Consider the following 27786-nt stretch of genomic DNA (forward strand, 5'->3'; position numbering starts at 1 on the left):
GAAATCACTTTTTAAGTTTAAAAAATTATATGCTACTCCATATGGAACTCAACACTGTATAGTGTGTCAGATTTTAAATTATTATAAATATCTCAGTTTTCAAAAGAGAATGACGTCGGCTGCCTCTCTAATATGTAAACGTTTTTCTGGTGCTTTTTTACCCCAATTTGGTTGAAACCCTGAAGAAAATGGTGGGGAGATTTTAATAAGTTTAGAAGTAAAGAAGTGGAGTTATAAAATTTTAATTAAAAGATATGTAAAATAAAATAGTAAGAAAGATTAATTTAAAAAAACTTTAAACGTCACCTCTCTATTTTTTAAAATTATTTTTATTGAAATTTCACATTCCTTTCCATAATTGTTAATTTCCCTAGTCTCCACTGGCTAGTCTCACCTACCGTTTTCATAAAGTTAAAACTGATAGGTTATTGAATTGATTAGAACATTAGTTTAAGAATAATAATAAAAACTATAATTTAATTGAGATTAGATAGGTTATAAATAAAATATTTTATTAAATTGTTTAATACACTGATTTAATGATTTATCACTGCAATTGGACAAGTTGACCTGGATTTTTATACTATGCATTTGACTTTGAATAATAATTCCATATTATTTTTTGACACTGAGAAGGCAAGCATTTGGATGGTTATTTTTTTATTAGGATTATAAGCTCTTTTATGGATTATTTATTTTGACAGCGATGCTTCCTTATGTATAACTAATATTTGTTAACATATATACGCAAGCAGCCAGATTACTCGGATTCCATATACAACGATGATGCGATGATGAAATCGACACCCAAATTCAAAAGCCATTTTAAAAAAATATTTTTTTATTTTATAACAGTCCAGTATTTATATATAATTTTAAAAAATCCAATAAATTGTAAATAATATAACTCTTTTTTTAATTTATATATAATACATGTTCATATTAGATATAGAGGGTAAATAATACGTGGGGTGATGGGCCAGGTAATGGCAATCGAAGCTTGTGTCTCACGAGACGCTCATGATTCATGAACAGCATAATGATGACATAATATTTTTCGTGTCATATTTTTTCCACTTTTTCTTGCCATATTTTTTAACAAAATTAATTGCCCCACGATTGATGGACATTTTCTTTCTTTCTTTCCTTTTTATAATTAACGATTACCAGTGAAGAGGCCAGTGAATCCAACAAGTGCAAACCAGGGGGCCTCACCAAGAAGTTACAAGGGACTTCAACTTGCCCACACCTCCGCATGCACGTCAAGTGTAACTTTTCTCTCACAGAGGTTGGGTTAAAAAGAAAGCAGAAGCAGTTCTAGTATGTTGTATTCTTTGAATTTGAATACTATGCAACATTTGAAAGACATGTCTAAATTTATTTATATTTTTAGGATTATATTTTTAAAAAAAATGTTTAAACTCCATCGAAATATATAAGAATTAATAAAAAGAAAAACAATATGGTCACATTTGATTACAAGAATTTTAGCCTGTGAAATAGTAATCATATTTTCATTCCAACATTACCTATGTTTGGTTACTTATAAGAAACATGGAATAGTCTTTCTTAAGAATATAGATTACCATATTTTTAAGAATATGCAAGCCTTTGAAAAATGGGAGGAATCATGTCATACACCTTGAATTTGATATGTTTGTACCAAAATGTCCCTGTTAACATTTCATATCTAGCCTAGTTCCCTTGATAATTTTTTCATTTTTGACAATAGTCAATTTTCTAATTTTCTAATTTTTTTAAGTTCATTTCTCTTAAAAAAATAAACTTATTAACATTTTTAGTTTTAATTTTATTTATTATTTTCTCTTTAGAATATTTTTAATCTTATAAAATATTTTTTAAAAGAAGTTTTTGAATTTAGTCAATTTTTAAATTTGATTCCCTGTGTATGGGATTTTATATATCTTTCTTAATGTTTTTCTCTTATAGAGTAAAATTCAAATTTAAGATAATTTAATTTTTTTAAAATAACGTTGTGCATGTGGGTATGAATTTAAGCTAAAAGTCTCTAGAAAAATTTTGAACGAAAAGGAAGAAGCTAAATGCATTAATGCAAGAAATAATATAGTTATGAACTTTTTATTTAAATTTATATTCAAATAAATAATATAAGTAAACTACATTCCCACAAATATTCTACCAAGCAAATTAATAGTCATGGTCATTGCATTTCTTTCTATTCTCCATTATTCCATTTATTTTCATTGCCTCCTTTTCCATTGACCAAACGTGACTTGTAAGCTAAAAATGATCGGAAAGAATGATGACTTGTCAAATACTACAGAAATGGCATGGTTTTTATAAATTCTAAATTTTATATTGTTAATAATTTTAAAATTTTTTACCAATGAGGTTGGATCTAACAAAAAGAACTAATCTTTACAATGTAGTAAATCAAAATTCAAATTTTTATTGAGAAAAGTATTCACATTTAATACTCGATTGTGTTTTGAACATGATCACATTCAATAGAAGGATAACAATCAAAAAAATAAATCTAGAAAGTTTATGACTTTATTTTTTGCTTTGTTTTTTGGGAAAGGGACAATAAAATCTCTTTGAATTATGTAAATGATAATTTGATCCCTTAAAATGTTATAATTTTTCTAAAATCTTAAAGAGATTTTTCTATCATTAAAGAATTAATATAAATGATCAAATTGCTCTTAATTCAAAATATTAATTGGCATTCACAATTTTTATTTTAAGATTCATAACTTTTTTTAAATCACAAGAATTCAACAGCAATTCACAAGTTTACATTTAAAATTTTGATATTTTTAAGTATTAAAAATATTAATTACTATTTACAAATTTTATTTCAAATTCACAACTTTTTTTTAAATCACAAGAATTCAACATCAATTTATAAATTTGAATTAAGGAAAATTGAGTTATCTATATTAATTTCTCAATGATAGAAAAATTTTTAAAGACTTTAAAATATTTATAATATTTGAAGAGATCAAAATGTTATTTTATATAATTTAAAGAGATTTTATTATTATTTTTTCTTATTTTTTGGGCCTGAAGTCTCCAAAACTATTTAGATACACTTTTTATGGAAGCAATACCGAATCCATAGGCCCAGTTTCTATGGTCTTGGGCCTGGTAAAGTTGACAATCTTGAACATTCATTTCACCCTGAAATTTTCCCCTCTTATACTCATCATTATATATATATAAAAGTAGAGTTTAAAACTATAAAAAAAATATCACGTGTTTATGTTTAAGTTTGCTATAATTCCATGCTTTGAAATGCCTTTCGTGTGATTATGTGCTCCGGAGTTAGGCTTGGAGTTATCTTCAGGATGTTTTATTGTTTTTTGAGAAATACAAAATATATTATTTAAGTTTGGAGTTAGGCGTGGGATGAATTATTAATTTTTAAATGTATATAAAAATCTATTTTTATCTATTTAAAATACAAATATGGTCATGTTTAAATTTAAATTAATATCTATTTATTTAATAACTCAATTCAACCTAAATATATGGCGAAAGCTAGGTTCAATATTTTTTTTATATATAACTTAGTAAATTAATATCTATCTATTAATATTAAACATCAATATTTTTTTATACATGACTTAGTAGGGAATTCTTTGACTTTGATATTAGAATTAAAAATCAATATAGCAATTTCATTCCAAAAAAAATAAAAATATCGATCAGGTTAATAAAAAGAACCACAAATTTCTTTGTTTTACTTAGAATTCTTTAAATTTCTAATTAATATTTATCCACTCTATCCAACCTAAATATATGGTGAAAATCTAGATTCATAATTTTGAGTATATATATACAGTTATATATTGGGATCCAAATTTAAATTAATATACACATGTTTAAATATTTAGAAAAAAATTGTATTTTACTATTTAAATATATCCTCATGAATTTCAAAAAATATAAATATGATAAAGTATAGATATTAATATATTTAATTATTTGGGTCTCATTATGTTAATTTCATATATTAAGTTTGGTAAAATTAAAATTCTTTTAATATCTACACTCACAAAAATAAATATTTAATATATATCATTTTCATTTTTTAATTAAACCACCTCTTAATCTTTCCTCCTAAATGAGCCTCATTCAATTATAAATTACTAGGTTAGGCTAATGGCACATTTTATATCTTCATGACCAACTCAATCTTCTAATTGCATCAGGTTTATTTTCCTCTCAACTATTATTCATATTATCTATAGCTGCTACATTTGTGATTCATGTGATTTGTACCATCAACATAATAAAAAAGGATTAGTGCGTTATAATCAAGTTGATTCATGTTTGAAGATTGACTGGCAGAAATGCATCTAAATAATCCAACGGTGTTGAATTGGCCTTTGAGGATGTTGGAATAAGTGTTTATGTCTTTTGTATTTTTTTTATAATTTAAATCCTATTAATTACATCCAATATATAATACTTATTTTATTAATGGGACAATATTACTATAGGATGATCAGATCTTTGCAGTTATTTGAAAGCCTATTGTGAGACATTTTGAAGATAAGTTGCATCCCTTTAAAATATATAAAATTTCAAAATTTGAAATCTCTTAGTATTCTTGATCACATAGGATAACAAATTATATTTACAAAATTAGCTTTTATGTTCTTTACCAACGACAAGTTGCATTCTCAAACGGATTCCATCTATTATTTTGGGTTTAATTTTATTAATATTTTAAAACTTGTAAATAAGGAGGCGAAAAATGATATTTACTTAGTTGGTATGTATTTAAATATTTTAATTTTTTTAAAAAAATAATAAAGTATTTATTCTTTTGGACCTATTTATTTGATAGGTTTGTAGTATGAAGTTAGGTTTGAAATAATTTATCATTTTTATATATTTTTATTTTATTTTAACTAGATTTATATATTTGAAATTCAAATTGAACAATTTAAAATGGAGTAAGTAGATTATTTTAAATTTTCATATAGTAATAAAATTAAATTTTGGTTATATTTTGACTAGTCCAACTTAAAAAAATAAACCAATAAAATATATAGATCTATCTATTTAAAATTCATATTATTATTTTATTGTGAGACAATTATATAATATCTTAAGAGTTATAACATTTTCTCTCATTTAATTAGTTATTTACTACATACAATCAATAAATGAGGATTTTTAACAAAATAAAAAAAGATAGTATATAATTGTAATAAATATAAATAAAATTATTAAAATTATTTTTTAAATCTAAATTTTAATTCCAATCAATTAAGATTTTTTAGCAACATTTAATTATGTTATTTTAGATAATATAATATATTATTTTATATTTTATTTTTCATGATAAATTTTATAAATATAATTTAATAATTTTTTAATCGTGATTTTTCAATGTATTTTAAATTCAGTTTTTTATTTTATTTTTAAATTTATTTTTATTTTAAAATTACATTTTTATTTTTTTAAAATTATTTTATTATGATATGTTTTAATAATAAAATTTATTTATCTTTATCATATATATCGATCTTTTTTTATTTAATATTTTTATTTTAAGGATGCAATATTATATGATTTGTTTAACAAAGAAAAGAGACGTAAAACAGTTTTTGGATGCAATTTTATCATTCATATCAAAATAAAAAAGATTTTCAATAAAATTTTGAATATATATCAAATTACAATTAATCATTTTTAAATCATATTGAAAATTTTAGTCAAAAATAAATTTCTATCATAATTTTTTAACATTGTATTTATATTTTCAATATAAAGTTACCATTTTATATAAAACTAAATATTTTTGTATACAAAACAAAAATAATAGTTACAATATATATTCTAAAAATATAAATTATTCTTATTAATGTCTTCATCTATATTTAAATCTTTAAAAGTTAAATCATCATAAAATATTGAAGTCTGATGAACTTTCATAAAATCAATATATTTTGGAAGGGATAAGATATTAATTATTTATTGTGTGAAGTTTCAAATTTAAAAATACTCATATTTTTTAATTAAATAATGTTATTTATATTTTCTTATTAAGAAATAGCATTAATTAATTCAATGATATTTTTACTCAACCGATCATTTTATTTAATTAATAAATATTGAACTTTAAAATTTAACTATATAATCTAAATAAGTTGAAAGTGCAAAAAATATTGACTATTTAAATACACATAAAATTATCTCTAAAATATATCTTTAGTAAAATGATCTCACTAAATTAATCTTAACTTAGAAAAATACTTAAAATATTGGTAATGCTATAATTGGAGTAGGATAAATTAATAATATTGATCAATATATTCAGCTATTTTGCATCACTGATATAATACAGTTAATAATAAAAAAGACTCTAAGTTTTTAATATAAAAAACTTTAAGTTTAATTTTAAATTTTAAACTAGATAAATTAAAATTTCAAAAGGATTGTCAATTTTAATTTGAATTTTCATCCCCATATACATTATAATAATTAAAAGAGTAAAATAAATTTACTTATTTTTTAATTTATTTTAATTAAACATACTTCTTTTCCATTTTTTAAACATATACAAACCTTGACTAAGAATAATATTTTAAAAACACAAACCTTATTTTTATTTTAAAAATTTTATTTTCATTCACCTGATTATTAGCTGACTGTTAAGTTATATATTAAATCAAAATACCCTTTTTAAATGTGTGTGTGTGTTATCTAACAATCATTCAATATATCTAAAAAAGTTTAATGTATATTCTTTTTGTTTAAAAATATAAGGTATTTTTAATCAAATCTTATAACATAATAAAGCAGTTATCTACTTTTAAATTAACTCTATTTTTTTATATTTACTCTTATTAAATACTTTACAATAAATATGAAGTCATTTATCAATAGGGACACTTTAAAAAAAAGCCAATAATTACACAAAATATATTTTTAAAACCTCCTTAAAAAATACCTTATATTTTTTAACAGAGAGAGTATATATTTTTTAAAATTTTATTAACATTTTAAAATTTTAGTTTTTTAAATTTATTTATTTAATAATTTTTTAAAATATAAATGCACAAGTTATCTAAAATAATATTTTAAACACTTATATACAAGAAGCTTAATGAAATAGAAAAGTAATATATAATAAAAATAAATTAATCAGTATAATTTATGGTTAGTTTTCTTTAAATTTTATTAATCTGATCACAAAATGTCTAAATTAATTATTTTAAAATTTTAACATTTAATTATTTAAAGTTTCTTAAATTGAAGGAGGGAGAGTATGGACAAATACATTATAAGAAAAAATTAATACTTAGATTTTTTAATATAATTAAAATTAAAAAAATTAAAAGTATTTTAAAATTTTTACTTGAATATTCTTATCAGGACTAAAAATTAGACTAAAGTGTGGATTTTAAAAATAAAAGGGAGGTCCATGTAATTTTAGAAGAATTGAAGGGAGATGATCAGATAATTGTATTTCACTCTAATTAAAATAAATGGTATTAGCTACTATATATATATATATATATATATATGTTTCACTCTACCTATATATTATACTAATTAAACAAGAAAGATTACTATAATTAGATGTTAGAATAAAATGAAGAAGATTGGAGGAGAAAGGAATGAATAATTAAACAATTAAAAATTTAAAATGAAAATTATAAGCAAGTTAGCTCATGGGTTGACAGATTGGATTAAATATTGCTAGCCAAAATTGGCCAACATTTTATTGAGCTCTAGACTATACAACCTAACCCATCACTTTTTGGCAAGGTTAGAGCCACTGCCTTGATTTATATTACCAGCTCTAATTAAAATTGAGAAAATACTGTAATCTAACGGGAAAAATCTCAACAATTACGAGCTTATACTTTTATCCAACATGTCAAGTTTGAATGCAAGCGAAAATAAACTAATAAGAAGTGAACTAAATTATGATAGAGTTGTATTATATATGATGAAGTGATAAGGTTGCTTCAAAGTCTAACTTCTTAAAAAAAAGATTTATGATAGAATTATCGATGCCATTGAATTTGAAAAAGAAAATGCTTTTTTTTTACCCATATGGATATGGTGGTACTAAGAAGATGTATGTTTTGTAGACACTTTGTGCTTCATTAAGATTTAGAGATAAAATAATTTTTAATATAACATCAAGCAAGATGGCTTCTCTGATACACTTAGGAAGATAAACAACTCACTCAAATATTTTATTTATCTTTCTATGACTGAAGACGCTATATGTAGCATGAAACAGGAGAACAACTTGGGTAAATTATTGGTTCAGAAGTTATTGATTAGATGAGACGAGGTTCCAACGACACACGAGTTTTGTCTTGAAACTCTTGACAAATGCTTAAAGGATATTTTAAAGTTAAGTAGCTATTAGCTGGTGATCCTCCTTTTGAAGGAAAAGTTGCTATGTTTGATGAAGACTTCAAGCAAATCTAGCCTTCCTGTTATTCTAAGTAGGTTAAGAGAATATATTATTTTTGCAACTATTAACTCTTTGTTTTGGAAAAATTATTAATTTCTTATACTGACAATAAAGATAAGACTACTAGCAACAAATAATGGAGCATTTATTAGTGCTCTTTATAGATTTTACTACTTAGGTTATCTTATTTGGTAATGGAATTGTTGTTAGAGCTAACGAAGGATTTATGAATATTAAGATCTTAACTAATTTTGTTTCTGAATGGTTCAGATCAATAAAGTCCATTGTTGATTTGACTTTTTTGAATTTCCTTATCAATATTTATAATTCTTCATATTTTAAGGATAGGGCTATATTAGCTCTTACATTAGCTATGGTTGAAAAGGTAAACAACTATGTGTTGGTCTAACTTCTCAAAAATAGAGTTGTATACTTGAGCTTTGATAGTGTTATTAAATATGATAGGGATAATTAATGACTTGCACTATACAAATTTTTTAAATTAAATTACAATGTTAAGTATCCTAAATTATGAAATAAAGCTTAAAGAAGGTGACCCAATTATTTTAATGCAAATCGAAACATTGATAAGTTTATGAAGTTATGCAATGGTATATGTTTTATAGTTACATGAGTTATAAAATATGTTATTGAAGCTTGAGAAACATTTGGATCAATTACAAGGATGAAAGTATGTATACCATGTATTGCTATATGTCCATTTGATTTAAGATTGTCAACTTGTCAATTATTATGAAAAGGAGGAAGTTTCCCATTATATTGGCCTTTGCAATGCCCATTAATCAGAGCTAAGACTAGATCCTGTGTCATATTAGTTTATGCATATCTCATCATGTTTTCACCAACAATTAATTATATTATATGTTATTGTTTCTCGTGTTCGAAGCATGGAGGTCTAAAAATATTAATTTTTGATAGGGATAGTTGTTCCAAAAATATAAATTTTAATATCATTTATAAAAATGCTTTGATAATTTAATCTAAATAATTATGAATTTTTGTTAATATATTTTTTATTGCATCCATTTACACAATATACATTTAGTTTTTACCATTTGCTTTACTTTGATATATATATATGTGTGTGTGTGTATATATTTAATATTAATGATTATAATTATACAATTACATTACATATAGGATGATATATATGGATAAAACATATAGTACAAATTATTCTTTTGAACCTATTCATACAAATTGTAATATAAAACCCGTCCATCACATGCGTTTTTACTAATTTTAGGATATTTCCAGCATTCTCAGGCATCCTAGAACAATGTTATATTCTTGAATTTGTCAAAAATACCCATAAGATTTCAATTTAACTCTTATTTAAAGATTGTTACATCCGCTTCTTTTTTTGATACCCAGTATTACTAAATTCAATTCGAGCATTGTTAAAGATAAATGAGTAACTATTCTAAAGATAATTCAAGAGTTTCAAAACCGTTCCCATATATTTTTGGAGTTTTGAAACGAAAAAAAAAATGAATTATTGAAGCATTTTGGTAATTTCAGTCTCTACTCCTCTTTATTCTCACCACAACAAAACCTCGGGTAATATGGCAGTTGACTCACACCTAGTTAATCTTTGTGATGGGCTTCTCATATAACATTAACATGGCCTAAAACTACAACCAAGCCCAATTCTCATTTCTCATTGTCTCTGGTATCATTAAAGCGATCCATTCCTACCAAAAAAAAAAAAAATTCGATCCATGGGAATGGGATGTAATAACTAATAAGTGAATCTTTACTGAAGATGATATTCTTGTTCGGACGTCGCACAGCCAACTTCATGGACTAGGAGACACAGTGGCGAATCTCCTCGCACACTTCCAAAATTAAATACCACCCCTTCTACAAACTTGCCAGTCGCGTTAAATTTACAATATGAAAAATGCCGCTCTATTATTCTAACTCGTGAGAGAAGCAATACATTATACATATTCTTGTATTAGTGGTAGTTGTCTGACGCAACTGATAGTATCATGAAGCTAACTAATTAACTAGAAAATGGAATCAGATACCATCCTAATTAAGCAATCAATCAAAATAGGACACGTCCCTATGAAAGCACATACAGCTCTGTGTGATTTATCTATCAATCACGTTTTATATTCACAAGAGAAACCCAAGAGAGTAGAAAAATGGAAGGAGGGTAAAGTGGTAATCACGGAGGGCAGGAGACGGATGAAACGGCGAGAGGATAAAGGAAGGTATTGGCGTACTGAAAGGACAGATTAGCGCCGACGGCCAATGCCTTGCCGTCGTTGAGGAGGCAGTCATTGTAGCCAAGACGCTTGAACACCTTGGGGTTTATCAGTCGCGCCGAGCTGAACCACCCGCAGCTGACGTGGATGCCGGAGATATCGCACCCGCTCCCGCACATGTTGCTCACTTCCACCGTGTACGTCGGAATCCCACTCGCCAGCGGCGACGTCGCCCCCTGCCTTATCACTATATCTCCCTTCCTGCATTTCTGGTCCCCCCACATCCTGTCCGCCTCCTTCCTTTCACTCCCTATGCAAATCCACAGACACTCTGAGAACACAAACACGCTCTACAGCTACGCAAAATATTCATATGCTGGACGCTTAATTTTGATTACCTCCGAGAAGTTTACGATGAGCGGAGTGTGTGATGTTAGGTGCCGCTTCTTCCTGTATACCAATCCAGGTGGTTGTTATACCACTCATATCTGATATTTATAAATGAGAGGACTAATTAGAGCGCATGAAACAAATCGATGTCAGGAATCTAGACAAAGAAAAGGGTCGCTGTTTAATAATATTCGACGTGTTAGAAAGACAGGAACGCACCGGCCAAATATGCGAGCAGTCCCAGAAACATTAACGACGATGCTGCCACGGCAACGATCCCTGCAATCGAACGCTCTTCCATTGCTAGCACAAGCAAAACGAGACTGTCGAGTGATACTAACCACGATAGCGCCCAGAGAAAAATAAAAAATAAAAAGAAGATAGAAACACAGATATTCGTGAAGGAGTCCTGTTAAATACGGATGACACTATCCGAGGATAACACTTGGCCAAGAGTGAGGTTTTTCGCTTCTTAACTAAGTCGGGAGGGAACAGAGTCTTATTTATATTTAAAAAAATAATTCAAAATATTGCAGGAGTGATTCAAAGATGTCACATCAAACATCAATCAGACAGCAAACAGCCGTCGATCCAAAAGTTAAAAGACATTTGTGATTGTTTTTGACCAGTAAGTTCACTGAGTTGTCAGTGACGGAGCAAAGAAGGACCTGGTGAATGAAATGGGAAGGTTAGCAGGTCCGAGTGTGAGAGTGAGAGAGAGCAACGCGACGACAATTTGGGAGAATCAAACCAACAAGAATGTCAATGGTATTAATTAATGGCATTCAGGGAGGAGCCAGCTTGCACTAGCATCAAAAATAAACCCACAAGGTTTTTTTCTAACTCTCAATCAACTGGCCAGGAAAGGAAAATTCTCTGAGCGTGAACATTGAATGTAGCTGGGGAAAGCGTGTGGAAGACGAGCAAAGCAGACTTTTTTGGTGGAAAGTTCGAAGAGAAAAGAGGAGCATGGGGAATGCAGGGGTTGGAGCAGGGAAAAAGTGGAACGCGTGAACAGCGGAGACAAAGGCGAAAAAGCAGAGTACGTCACAGAAAAGAGAGGAAGAGGAAGGAGACATGGAAACAAAAGCACCTGCGGAAACGCAAGACAGAAGCACAGCCGAAACGACAAAAATAGCTAGCAGAACAGATGGCATAAAGCCAGAAACGACAAAACATAATTTAGAATCCTCAAGAAGTCCAGTATCATTATCATCCTTATTCATTAATTGCATTTGATTATGCGACACAAACAGAGACTCAGAGAGAGGGGGGGGGGAGAGATGACCTTTGAAGACAGACGGTAGGCCTGAGCAGAGCAGCGCGAAGGCGAAGAAGAAAGAGCAAGAGCAAGGATCTGGTTTTGGTGTCGGAAGATGGGCTTTCGAGGTGGAGTCAGTGAGCCTCTGGCGGCGTCCACTGGAGTATATCAAGAGGTCGTGAAGAATTGACCGATGACGAGACTTGCAAAGCAAGACAGGGAAAATTGTGAGTTTGTGACCATGATCGGAGGCGCACGTGGGTTTGTTAACCTTTGATGGTTACTTCTTCTGCTTTGCCGTATGCTCTCAGTATAATGTAATCTCAATGTTAATTATTTTGGCCTCCGTCTTTGTTACTTATTAATTTAACATGCTTAATTATAAATTAAAAATTTTAAAACCTCATACATTTTATTTGAATATATTATTATTAATTTTAAATAAATTATTTTTAAAACTTTAATAAATATTTATTATTGATGATGGACTAACATTTACATAATTTATTTCAGTTATAATTATAAATCTTTCAAACACATTAAAATTTAAATAAATTGTTATTAAAATTAAAGTATATATTTATTGATGAAATACTTATTATATCCAAAAATGTGGGACGACTTTAATTTTACACTCGAGCCCGAATCAAATTAACGGCGTGGCGTGCTCTTCCCAAAATCTTGCAAAAGAAGTTTGAAAAAAAAAAAAATTAAAGGTAGCGGTTATTGATATCGGAGCGGAGTGAGAGCTGTCTCTAGCTGGGCTTCTTGAATTGTTAGGCCCAAATCCCAAAACCAATTATATGTATGTGTCCATCAACTCTGGTCCTTCCTGAATCCCAATCAAGTGGTTGTATCCGTTGAAAAATAATCCGAATATCTTGCTTCTTGTTCAAAGCAACAATCTTCTTTTGAATTGGCAGCCAACTTATATAAGGATTGCGTATTGTTTGAGCTAGATAATTCATTACAATATACTTCGTCTTGTGTTCCCGGATTCAGTGACAGCGATTTTTTTCCCCATTTCTACTTCACCTCCAGTTACACGCACGCACGCACGCACGCACGCACGCGATTCAAATAAAAGCATTTCTCTTTACCCAAAAAAAAAAAAAAAACAGAGAGAGAGAAAAAAAAAAAAAAAAACGGATTTCTTTCCATCGCAACATTCACGGTTATTTTGAGAGTAAAATAATGGAAGCCCAAAACAACAACAGTTAAGAAAATAACACAAGTGAAAGCATTTCAGTTTTGTCCCTTTAAACTGTAACTCTTGCAACAATAATATTTAATGCAAGTGGCTGAAGTCAAAAAAAAAAAAAAACATTGACACAAAACTCTTAATAAGTTCATCGTACTTGAGCCAAAAGATGAGCTGTTCATGTTGCAATTACTCTTAACAAATAGAATCTGCAATGGCTCAGATTATTTGCACACATTATGCTAAAGGAATCACCCTTAAGAAAATATATTGAAAGCCAACTCTCTAACAGGCGCAGCATGCTATCGGCAAAGCATTGATATCTTTGACCAGATAGTGTCCAGTACATTTTGCAGGGCCAGTTTTAATCTCTATCAGATAAGCTATCCTTCTCACTCCAATCCTTCTCATAGTGTAAAATGCTGAATAGGTTTATAGATCCTTCATTTGCTAATCTGGGCACGCCATTGTATAAATTATTCAAGTCGGTTGGATCTCCATTAAAATATGATTTCACATTTGGATAAACTACCATTCTTTCTGCAGAAAAATGAGAGAATTGGATAGGATAAAAGCATGACCTTTGTGGCTGGGACCCTCTTCTGGACCAAAAGCCTTATCACCCCGTGAAGTATTTTGAGAAACTTTAGCATCATTTTTACATACACTACAAAAAATAAAAAGGATTTTGATGGCAACAAAAAAAAAAAACATTGCCGTTAACTTTTGGTTGTGATTGTTTATTGTCATTATCAAGAGCAAACATTTGGTGATGACTTTTAACGGTTGCCACCAAAAAATAATTTTTATTTTTATAAAAATGATTTATATAATTATTTTTTGTGGTAATATCTGTCATCATTAAAAGTATTTTTAAAAAAAATTAAATATAATTTTAAATTATATGAAATAATTTATAAAATTATTATCAGAAAAAAAATTTATGAAATATTTTAAAATTCTAAAATTAAATGAAATTATTCAAATATTTCTTATTTTATATATAAAATGAGAAATAAATAATATATAGGATCAAGAAACAAAATAAATAATAAAGAAGATGCGTTAAGTTTAATTATTAAATTATTTTTAAATTTTATATTATACATAATATTATTTAGCCACATATGGCTTATTATTTGTTAAAAATGATCTTATTAAGCTAGTGTTTTAATATGACATAATCAAAATATTAATAGATGATCACTTTCAATTATAATCAAGCTTAGTTATATATAAATGCTTACTTACATAAAAATACACATATGGCACATTAGGATGTTAAAGTGTTATAGATGTTGCAAGATATAAATGGTATTGCAAACTATTTGACACATTATGTGCTGATGCTTGGCCTGATACACATATGATGTCTATTCTTAATATTCTGTATACTAAGCTTTAATGACTATTGGACAAAGATGTATTGTAATTCCACCCAGTGTCTACGTTCCTAATGCTATGAAAAAAGAAGTTACTAATAAAATTTTTATAATAGACTATTATCAAGAAGAATATGAAAAAATATGCAACTCTGCTTTGCTTTATGAGGTAGAGAATAATTAAAAATTAACTAGATCAATCACATTTGAAATCTTTATAATTATTTTGCATTGTAAAAGTTATTAATATTCATTAAAAATTTAAAATTGTTCAAAATCACTATTATCAATATTTATATGGTTAAAATTACTTTTTTTATTAAAATAATTTTTTAAGATAGTTTAAAAATTGTAAATAAGATTTATTTTTCATAAAAGATGGGAAACATTTAACTTGGGGGAAGATAAAAAATTAATCATTTATTTACTAATTTTTGAGAGAAATTATGGAGAAGATGAAAGTAAAGGATATTTAACATAAATTAATATAATACATATTTATAAATAAATTTAAAATTAATTATTTTCATTTAAACAATAAAAATAAAATTTAAAAATCGGTTAAAATATTTATAATAAAATTATTTTATATGTAAAATTTGGTCAATTTTTTACGGTGATAGTTTATCGGCAAGAATTTTCTAGATGACGATGATCATTCAGATAATTCTTGCAAATCTCCTACGCCATTATAAATTATTCAAGTTGGTTGATCATCTCCACTGGCACTTCTGGGGTTTGACATTGAGGGATAAATTATAACCAATTCTTAAAGGCAGAAATTAAGGAGAAAAGCTTTCGCGGTTAAAAGATGGAAAGAGGACGAGAAAGTCGTCCATGCTTGCACTACATTAATAACTTTGGCCATTTTCTCACCCACCTCTGGAGTAGAAAATGATGGACAACTTTATTACCAGCGTTCTAATGATGGTAACAATCTCACATCCAAATTCAACATTGGTTCTTCATTTTCTCTTTAATTGACCAATTAAAAACCAATTGATACCTCGACATTCAACAAGTTTAATATATAATATTAAATCATGGATTGAATGACTTTTTTTTCTTAACTACAATGCAAATCGTCACAGAGTCCGCATCTAGCTACGGGAGAAAGGTTGTGAGGTACTTCATTTAATTATTTCTTTATCGTTCTTCAGTTTCGGACTACTTTTACCTGGCCAAATTAATGTATGGGCGTCTATCTGTTCTTCTTGTTTTGACCGAAGCAGCGGAAGAAAAAAGATCGTTGGATATATAAAATTAATATTTGGCCGAGCTTGAGGTTGAAAGTAGCAGCCGCCAGGGAAGGAGGAGCGTGGTTAACATTCGGTGGAATTCTGTTTTCATTCATCCTGTTATTTTTGACCCATTTGACGTGCTTTTCAGCGCAACACAAAAAAATTGTTTTGAGCACAATGAGTCTTTTGCTTCAAATTTAAGGTGTGCATAGTATTTTTACTACGTAGGTGTTATTGGCGCTTGGGTCGATGATTAATTAGTACAGCACAAAAATTTACTCCAGGCACGTGCAGTGATTCACACATCTAATCCTTCAATCCTCCAAATGCCGTTCGACGCTAGTATATATGATGAAAATTGATATGATATGCTTTTATTTGATGTTATTATTGAAGTGCTTCAACATAATATGATCAGTTTTACTGTTCTCAGCGTCTACATATGATAATTTTTTTTTTCATATATGAATAGTTAATATTTTGAATATAAACTAATTTATTTATTGTATTTATAATAGGTGCTTGTATGAAAATTTTGTTGTCCTTTTCGATCTACAAATGAAGTTCATCTTCATTAGTCTTCATAGAGTAGGTACACATACTTTAATTAAAAGCGATAAAATTTTAGAACAAGCAAAGCCATTAAGCAAAAATTTTAAAGCAAAAACTTTAAAAAGTACATTATTCATAATACTATACTGTCAAGGGTAATGTGATTCTCACTTATCTTGATGATTTTTTTATTTTTAATTTAATCAATTAATTATAATTTTGCAATACTTGTTAATACTATTAGGGATCATTAGATGTTGATTGTCGTCAAATCATTTGGCAACACTCCAAAGATATATTATCTCGATTCTCTTAAAGGGAAATTAAGAAATAGAAAATTTTCATTGAAGTTCATTAATACGTAAATACATAAAATATTTTACATATTTATTTGTTTATTTAAATTTCATACTAACATATTTTTTTTACTGTTTTATTAAGGCGATTGCGTTATACCACACTAACATAAAACAATCAATTGCAAGGTCTTTTATAAATTTTGATGTGGCTTACACTTGAAATATAATTAAGGTAATTAGAATCATTTATTAAATTAAAGTGTAATATATTAATACATATTCATCAATTCTTTATTTTTTAGTATTCAATACAAAAGAAAAATAGCTTGGATTATGGCTTTTGCATCATGAGATTCATGAAGGACATTATTATTCATAATGAGAGCATAACTCTCGAGATGATATATCAACAATATTAACTTTTAAATTATAAAAAAATTAATGTATTAAAATTAATTTATGGTAAATCATTTATATATTACAGTACTATGGCGATTCTTATGTTAAAGAATTCGGAGATGTAGAAATAAATGAAATAATTGAAAAATAATGTTAATACATTTTTTAAGTGTGGACCTCATACAAAGAAGATCAATAGAACTATCTTGAAGAAATAGCTAGGATGTTCACATTTTTAATAGGTAGTTTATTTTTAAAAATAGTTTACTTTATATAATTACATTTGTTTACTTGATATAGATTAGTTAAGAGATGTTTATTAATTAATTTTAAAATTAAATACAATAAATTTTATTGATATTCAAATCTGAAATAGCTGTTTGTTGCTATTTTAATTTTTTTTACAGGGAGCTGATATAAAAATAGCTCCCGTATTTTAAAAAAATTATATAATAAATGATGGTTATATAAATAACCATCATTTATATGATAATAAATAATGGATAAATTATACCATACTTTAAATGATGAGTAAATTATTTACCCATCATTTATTGTCATATATCTTGACTTTAAATGATTAGTAAATAATTTACCCATTATTTATTATCTCATTTGGCTTGGTCTTTTGTAAAAATTTTATTTTAAATAATGGTTTTATAACTATCATTTATTAGAGAAATTTTAAATATCACTCACATAAATAACGCGTATTAATAATCATTTATGGGCTCAAATAACTATCATTTATTTCTTTTTTTTATAGCAATGATTTATGCAACCACCAATACAAACGCTAATCCATAAAAATTAATAATAATAAATAATTATTTAATAAATCTCATTAATTTATTTTATTTGAAAATTAACTGTAACAGTTCCTAACGTTCTCTATTTAAAATATAAACTATTTCAACTTTTATATTAACTTAACTTCCATAAAATTTTATCCATTTTTTACCTCTATAAATTTAATAAAAGATCCTAATATTCAAATTTTTCCAAAAAACTTAAACTCTATCTATCAAGTTTATCTCAAATCTATATGTTCAATTCTAATACTTATATTTAGCTCATTTATAAATAAATTGAAACTCTAGCAAAATTTTCTAGCCTATTAGATCTTAAACAAATCATTATTCATTTATTGTAAGTCCCTTAAAACAATAAAATTACTTTAGTGTCTTAAGAATTAATTATTTAGGCAAAACCAACACATATAGACTGTTAGTCTAACTTTTTTTAGTTCTTCTAAACAGATAAACAATCAATTGAAAACACCTAAACAAAGTTAAAATCTATACAACTCTAAATTTCCATCCTTATTAGGTCCCAAAAATATTAGAAAGGAAGTTAAGAAAAAGTTTATATCACCTACCTAATTTTTATAAGCCTCGAAATAGATTACTTAAATGTTTGGAGCTTAACAACATCCAAATAAACTTCATAAGTTATCACCCTCCCTCTCAATCTCATTTCCTTTATTTGAATGTAACATACTGTAATGGGAAATAGGTTTCAATCAAGATATTTATTTATGAGTAACTTTCATGAATTTGTAAAAATACTCCCAAATTTTACAGGACTTGATTGTAGTTATTTTTTCATATAAAATGATCAAATGCCATTGGATTGCACCTCTTTTGATTAGCATTGACGGTTGTTGATCAGCAATTGGTTGGTGTTGACTAGTCAAAAATTTTTTTATTAAAATATTAATACTTTAATATTTACAAGTTAAACATCACAGTTAATCAATAAATATTCAGAATTTATAAGTAAAACTTTATACATTTACAACATTATATCATGTATTATTAATACTTTTATATTTACAAGAATGTTGTAAATTTGTTAGACTTGTAAATTAATATGTTTAACTTGTAAATATGTGATTTTTAACTTGTAATTTTAAAAAGTTGACTTGACCACTCAAAAAAGAGAGTTGACTTGAATATATTAACTTATTAATATTGTAGTAGATCAATTTGTAAATGAACAAAGTTTGGCTTGTAAATATTAAAAATTTACTTGTAAATTTATGATGTTTGGCTTATAAATATTAAAATATGAATACTTTTGTAAGAACATTTACCGATCAATGTCTCCTAGCCACAGGTCAACAACTGCGGTGGTCAGTTAGCACCTGTCAAAGAAACGTAAATAAGAATATTTATATCATTTTACATTGTAAATTAATTATAATAAAGAGTCATAGGACTCAAGTGTATTTTTACAAATATACAAGACTTGTTTGCAAATAATTTTTTTTATGGAACTTGTTTGTAATTTCCATATTAAAAGTATAAAGAGCCTCAGAATAATTTGTTGACAATATAAAATGTCAATCATATATACCTTATACTCTTTGTAATGCCGGAAACCTTATTTTTTTTTAAATATGTTTGATTTTTTGTCTAAAATCATGAAAAAAACCTTTAATTTTTAATCCAGTTCTAGTATCTTTTACATAATATAAATTTTCAAGATGTGATCCTAGTTTAACTACAATCACATTAACGAATTATATCGAGTGTTTCTGTATTGATTTAATCAATTAAATGATAGATTAAATTTGAAAAAAGAAGTTTGCATGTGAATTTGCCAAGTAGTTGACAAGCGAAAAGAGAAGGAAAATGTCCAAGCGTGAAAATGAATCAAGAATCGGTAATGTAATGAGGATCCACGGCCACATCTTCTGCAGTATTGTGCTTGTATTGACAATTAAATAGGGACTTGGGATTGACGCGACTAATTTGACCAAATAATATTACTTTGTTCGTTCCAGGCGCCGTCTTCCCACTCTTCATGCATCAAAATCAAACAATTCATTGCCAAGTTTTTTATATTATTATTTCTACACATCTTTCTAGTGATCAAATCTAAATTCTTACGTCCCTGCCCGCCTTAATTTATTTACTTCTACTTCATGCTTATTTCCGTGTCTTCTTATACCGCATGTTACAAAAACACACAATAACTGGTTCATTTGAATTTATACAATATATTACTTTGACAGAGGAAAGAGATGTTGACAGTCAGCTAAAATTTTGATAATTTGCCTCGTGAATAACATGTATAACTGATACATGATTTGAAATAAATTAGTTTGACGTCACATAGACAATGCAGTTCCATAATTTCGCTGGGTTATTCTTTCGATTATTTTGTACTCGTATCCTTCGGCCCGCTATCTTCATCGTATATTACATATGGACCTATTTATTAGAAATGCATAATAGTTGAAATTTAATAATTAAATATTTTTTATAAACAGGCCCGGAGGCGTATATAATATACCGTATCCTAATTGTCCAAGAAGCTCACGGGTTATATGTTTTCGATAAAGTAAAAGAGTACATGTGTGGGGGGATTATTATTTATCTCCAGTAAAAAATTGTCCACATTCAACTCAATCATCTTAAGTATTGTTTGCTTAATTTTAATGTTATTAGTTTAGAAGTTCGGCACTTTAATTTTAGACAGGTATCATCTAGCTTGCTTACCCAAGCTGAAATCATTAACACCCAGCCAGTCATTCTCATCCTCAATCATTTCTTTGGTTAAGGTTTTTATACATTATTTGTGAAGTTGATTATATTCTGGCCGGTGGAAGTATTTTCCAATAATTCTTTGAGCTACTCTTTATTTTCGCAAGGGTCTTTTTCAATTTAGCCTAATTAGCATGCAAAGTAGTTTGCACAAGCAAAGAAGGAAAGATCAAGGATGTAACTAGACAAGACAAAATAAAATAAAATTACAAATTAAGTGCTTAATCAGCAAAAACTACTCAAAGTCCTCTAAATCTTATCACCAATTGCCTTGAGTCCCCAACAAGCAACAATGCCAAAAACTTGAAGCATACACGAGTTGCATTACATCGTAAATGTACGTATGGGCAAAAAGCAATAATATAATGGTGTGGCAAGGTCATTTTCATGATCAATTACAAAACAGTAAATTTACTAAACTGTAATGAGATTCTTAACTCAACAGCAGCCACTTATGTAAAAAGTAACCTATATATAGTCACTAATCCCTATTAAATTCGTAGACTTCATTTTAACTCAATTAATTAATTTAATTTCAATGCCAATTCTATTCATCTAGAGCATTAATAGTCATGAGTGTCTTTTGTTACACTCATAACCTTTCTCGAATATTTTATGTCATGTCTAATACAATTATCCAATAGCAAACTAATTCAAAAAACACTTTACAGTGATTATATGAGACACTTAGATATATTTTTATTCTAATTATAAATTAGACTATAATCTAATACCATATTGCTTAATTACTAGTCCAAATGATATTCTCTTTTTTCAAGGAAAAATCCAATCACCCAAAATCATATTTTCCACATCTATCCTTTAATAAAGATAGAAAAATTATTTTTAATAAGCTTTCATGACATTTAATAAGGCAAGAAAGTAAAGATAAATATGCAAGATAGTGAAGATAGAGAGAGAGAGAGAGCACGCGGGTGATTCATTTAAAAAAGAAGGACAAGAGAGTGAATTGTCTTATGAATATAACCAAAATTAAAATTCTCTCTCTATCCTATAAATATAACCAGGGGAATATGTGCATGTCATGCCTAAATCGTGATCTTGCCGGAAAGGGAAATTAATAAAAGCAAGAGTCACCACAAGAATTTTAAAAGGATAATTTTAGAAACCTCTTAAAAAATAAAATGATCTATAATAATCATATTAGAATTCGAGAGTCAATTGTACGTAAGAAAGATGTTAGAAATCCCACATCACCCGTTCATAAGAACGGTTACTTTAAGTTGACTAAATAAAATTAATGTGACCTTAAATGTAATTTAATTACCTTTAATTAATAAAAAAAAGGAAATTAGAAGAAAATTATGATTAAAAAATTATTTATTTATAAATTGAACTTGACTTAAGATAAAATTTTAGGGCCTACATACCCTTTAGAGGGATCAAAACCCATATAGTTTGAAGGTAAAAATGCATGTCACTTCATTCCCTTTAATGATATACACTTGTTCCTTTCCATAGCCAAGTTCTTTTAGATTTCTAAATTTATCAATTAGCAAATAATTTATTGTTAAATTCAAAAAAATACTTGTTAATTAACAAATGATTACTTGTTAAAAGATGTTCTACACTTGTCATTTCCCACAATCAAATTCTTTCATATTCTTGAACTTGTCAATTACTAAATAACTTGTTAATTAATGAATGGTTATTTATTCAAACATGATCTACACTCATTTCTTCCCACAATCAATTAGTAAATGGCTTCTTGCTAGACGTGAATGGGTACTCTTTAATTCACCAATGGCTATTTGTCAATTAAAAAATGGCGAGGGTATTATAGTCTTTCTTATTTAAAATTATTTTCAAATAAACCCTCTGATCTTGCAGTGATATTTGAAAATTTTTTTATCCTTGATTGATATTAAATACCCTCAAATGATCCTGGAATGATATTCTTCCCCATATATTATTGCAAAACCAAACAAATGATAATATGTATTATTTTATAAGGTCAGACGTTACATTAAATATTTAAACATATTCTTTCCATTTAATATTTAATAATAACATAAATGTATAACTTTAGCAAGCAACTATTTTTCAAGGTTTATTGAGTTTTTTTATACAAGAAATTTATCAAACAGAAAACATTATTCTCTCTCTTTAAACGGTCGTCAGCTTCAAATAAATGGGACGTGCTAGATTCTGAGAAAATAATCCATAGCCAAATTTATACATTTACACTTAATAATATTATAAGACATTTCTTTTAAAAATATTCTTAATTAGAGGTATGATTAATAAAATTAAAATTAATAAAAATTTTAATTGAAAAAATTTATTAAATAAAAATAAAGGGTATGATTTTAAAAATAATTAATTTGTTAAAAATATAAAATAATTTGATTAAAAGTACCTTGTAACGGTAAGCAATATCACGTTTCTTTCGTCGGTTTGTGAAAATATTCTGGGAATATCATGAGATCAAAGAAACTAATTAATTCAACAGCGTGACTATGCGTTGCGATTGAAAATTTGAATCATTCAACATCCTTTTCAACAAATAAAAAATAAAAAAGTAATTTAAGCAGTCAATAACTGAACTACTAGACCCAGGACCCAGTATTCAAAACAGATGGGCACGTGGGAGACCCCATTGCTAGCTTGCTCAAATACTTGGAGGATTCACATGGCCGGCCGAATATAATCTTCTATTATGCTGCAAGCTTAAGGACTCTTCTTATAATTTTTGTGAATAGAAGTATAATTTTATCCTTTTGTAATTTAAAAACTTAAATAATATACAACACTATGTTCATTGATATATAACACCATATCTATCAATACATAATACAATATCCATGTGTATTAATTGATCAATAAATTTAATAAAATATATAAGTGATGCAGAGAATATATAACACAATGCTCATAGATGCACAATTCATGAATTTTCAACACAGTATTCGTGCATGAAAATTTAGTTAAGAATACATGAATATTGTATTGTGCATTCATGGATATCATGTTGTGTATGTTCTACGTGACTTTATTTTAATTAACTTATAAATCAACTGTACATGCATTGACATTTGTGCTGAGTGCATCATAAATATTGTATTGTATATGCTCTCTGTGATATATATTTTAACTTGCAGATCAACTGGACACGCATAGATATAATGTTGTGTATCCATGGATATCATATTATACGTAATCTGAGTTTTTAAATCACATAAGGGCAAAATTATACTTTAACTTTCAAGAAAAATTGCAACAAAGATTCTTAAATTTGTAGCTCAATATCAGAACGTATTGGGCTCAAAGTAAATTTTTTTATTCTTTTAAAGGCTGCAATGCAATTCTCCCAAAATACTTTCTTTATAGCAAATTATAAAATAATTTAAAATAAGATTATGTTGGTTAATCAAATACAATAATAAATTTTATTAAAATAAAGCTATAAACTTTTAAAAAAGCCAATACACAATTAATCATTATATTACAATATTATTTTAATTCTTTTTTTATTTAAAGAATAATATTTAAAAATATCATTAATAAAATTTTAAATTTTTTTAAGTTATCCAATATTTTGGAAAAAAATTTCTCTAACATTATTTTATAATTTAAGATGGTGGGAGTATTTGGTAAAGATGACTAATTGAGTCCTCGTGCTTTTTTTTTTTTGGCCAAAGAGTCCTCATCCAATTATTTACACAGCACCTTCCTTTACTAGATTTTTCCATGATTTTAAGAAATTATTATACCTTTTTATATAAAAAATATTTCAATTTTTAATTATATTTTTATTTTACACCTTATAATTAGGACAACTTTTTATTTTTGTAATCTTATAAATTTAAGAAGTACTAGTGGGATTTAAATCCCTATATTGATGAATTTATATGAAGTTCTTTTTAGTATTTTCACTTGTTTTATTAATTTTATAAAATATAAAATTTGTTCACTTTCTATTATAAAAACATCACATAAATTTATCCATCTTAACTTCAAAAAATTTAAATCTTAATTTTTATGACAGGGAATTAGATGCATATTACATGGAATGATAACTGGAGAAATGAGGGAGCCACTTTAATTTCATCGTTGAAACTTGAAAGTTTGTAAATTGTGACAAAATTAAAGAGAACGAAGTTTTATCCTCTCGCTTTGAATTACTTAGATACATGCATTGAATTAATTGTGATAAATTAAGTGACGTAACTGAAGTCTTGGTCCGGAAGGAGAGAGAGTTAACAGTGAATGACGTTCTGAAATCCGTTTTTCTTTTGCCATGGTTGAAAAGTCACACTGTTCAAGGTCAAAAACAAAAAACCAAAAAAAAGGTCACGTTGTTGCTCATCACTTCAATGGTCTCGTGGGACTTAATAAAGTAATTGACATATCATTAGTATGTTATTCAATATCTACATATATAATAATAATAATAATAATATATCTATAATTGCATAGAAAGCCCATATGATCTATTTGACTTGTAAACATTATTCCCCTTTTTTTGAATATTTCCCTATGCCATTTATAAGTCTAAGTCGCTTTTATCAAATATAATACAGTAAAGTCTTAAAATTTAATTATTAAATCTATTTAAAATTTTAACAAGTTTTTAACTTTATTTCCATATATATATATATAATAACTTCTCTCTCACCAACATTTTAACAGGGCAAAAGAAAAATTTTGTAATAAAAAATTAATAAGATGATTTATAAATGTGATCAAATAATTTTTTCTTTTTCTGCCTTATAAATAGGGTACTGGATGGAGTATAAATATAATTCTACTAATATAATCAACAAAATTAATAAACTCTATTCCCTCAGTTTAAAAATGTAAGACATTTTTTTAGGAATTGAATTTTAAAAAATATAAAGCATTTTTAATCTTTCAAAGTGTAATCATTACTATTTTTTAAAAATGTCTTTATTGATAGTAATTTTATATTTATTGTAGGGTGCTTAATAGGGGTAAATATGAAAAGAAAATATTAGTTTAAAAGTAAATAATTACTTTATTAGAATATAAGATTCGGTTTAAAATGCTTTATATTTTTTAAAGGAAGAATTACTATATATACTATATATATATATGATTATTAAACCATGATGGATATTAATTGGCCTTGTTAAATTATGCGCATAGATATATTAACTTGATGTTAAATTATATATTTATGCGAATGAATTATTTTTTTAGTAAAATTGATAACTTGGATATTTCACTTTATCGCTGAACTTGCACGATCCTGGTCTTTGTTGTTGGTTTTCTTTGAATGATATCGCAGAATTCATGACCAAAAAGAAAGCATTTGCACGTTCAAAATCAAACGGCGTTTTTAATCATACAGGCCAGTAATTTAAAGATGGCGTCAATTCGTGAGGATTAGACTAAGACGATTGTGCTGAGATAGAAGGCGACCAGCAGCCAAGATCCCTCCGCGTTATATACATCTCTCTCTCCCTCTTTCTTCTTTCATCTCCTCCATAAGTTTCCGACCGATCCCAACCTAAAAAAGCCCTAACACCCCCCCACCTCTCTCTGTCCATGTTCTCTATCATATCCACCTCCTGATCCCAGACACACAAGTTTCATTCAGGGGCTAGCTACCTGCGATCAAGAGAGAGAACTGAATATGGAGAGCGTGAAGCAGAAATGCATGAGGGTATGGGGACGATGCAAGCGATGCAAAGAGGGAAGCCGACGCAGCAGCAGCTACAACATACTCTCGAGGGTTCGAGAATCACTGCAAAAGAGCAACAAGAAGAAGAAGCAGAAGGTGGCTCCGGAGGGATGCTTCTGGGTGTACGTGGGACCCCAGAGAGAGAGATTCCTGGTGAAGATAGAGCTGGCGAATCATCCGATGTTCCAGGTGCTTCTAGATGATGCAGAGAGCGAGTATGGGTACAGAAACGACGGGCCCATATGGCTTCCTTGTGATGTTAATCTCTTCTGCGAGGTTGTGGCGGAGATGGAGATAGAGATCGAAGAAGATAGGATGAGTTCTGCGTCATCGTCATGGGGTTGCTCTTTTCATCCCAAGAGTTACCCTAACTCAGTTATGTACAGTCCTCTTTCCTATCTCTCTAACCATACTGGCGCTACAGATTACGAGCTTATGAGTCCCTGCAGATTGTATGTTTAAACTAGCTTTATTTGTATGTATGTATGTAACCATGTATGTATGTAGGTATGTATCAGTACGTACGTTCCCAGAGCTTTTAGGCTGCGAATAATGGTATAAACATGTATGAACACATTTACAGATGCATGTGGGATACGATTATTGTGAGTCGTAACAGAAGGAGTGTCTCTATTCTTTTTCTTCCTTGTAGAAGTTAGGGAGGAGAGACAAACAGCATCTATAGCTAACTCAAATCTAGGTTTCAGTTACGCTTAGATATTCCAACTGACATTCATCTATATAGAATGTTTTTCTTGTTCTCATACTGGTAATTGGTTCTTTTTTTTTTTTAAGAAAAAAAAAAGAGACAATTTCGTACAGCTCGTATGATTTATTAACTAAAAAAGGAACTTCATATCACTATAAAAATCTATATATCAATATCATGACGATGATTCTGGATCAAAACGATGGCACGGACCGTGGTGGTGAATAATCAATAGAAAGATCAAAATAATATCACCATAAACCGCGAGTTCGAACCAGGCAATCTCACGCACACAATCAACAATAGAAAGATCGAAACTTAACGACTGCCAATTACCATCAATTCCTTTTACTTTTTATGATTATTGTTAAATTCTTTGATTAAAATATAACAGAGATATAATTGTACGTTTATCGCTCAATTAATAAGCTTTATAGAATTAATTGATTATAAATATAT

General features: G+C 27.7%; 2 protein-coding genes across 2 annotated transcripts; one reads left to right on the forward strand and one right to left on the reverse strand.

Moving 5' to 3' along the window:
- Positions 1–10256: 10256 nt before the first annotated feature.
- LOC129300926 (TPD1 protein homolog 1-like) lies at positions 10257–11546 on the reverse strand. Its single transcript, XM_054939531.1, has 3 exons — positions 11284–11546; positions 11073–11162; positions 10257–10984 (listed from the first exon to the last, which is right to left on the reverse strand). The coding sequence occupies exons 1-3, from the start codon at positions 11363–11365 to the stop codon at positions 10635–10637; spliced, it is 522 nt and encodes a 173-aa protein (XP_054795506.1). The 5' UTR covers positions 11366–11546; the 3' UTR covers positions 10257–10634.
- A 14809-nt stretch (positions 11547–26355) lies between these two features.
- Positions 26356–27382, forward strand: LOC129300024 (auxin-responsive protein SAUR71-like). The gene has a single exon (XM_054938548.1). It carries the CDS (start codon positions 26571–26573, stop codon positions 27078–27080), a length of 510 nt encoding a protein of 169 aa, XP_054794523.1. The 5' UTR covers positions 26356–26570; the 3' UTR covers positions 27081–27382.
- The last annotated feature ends 404 nt before the right edge of the window (positions 27383–27786 follow it).

The sequence above is a fragment of the Prosopis cineraria genome, unplaced genomic scaffold (genome assembly GCF_029017545.1).
Source record: "Prosopis cineraria cultivar Desert tree isolate PC_DT_omini unplaced genomic scaffold, ASM2901754v1 PC2, whole genome shotgun sequence".
Taxonomy (NCBI): domain Eukaryota; kingdom Viridiplantae; phylum Streptophyta; class Magnoliopsida; order Fabales; family Fabaceae; genus Prosopis; species Prosopis cineraria.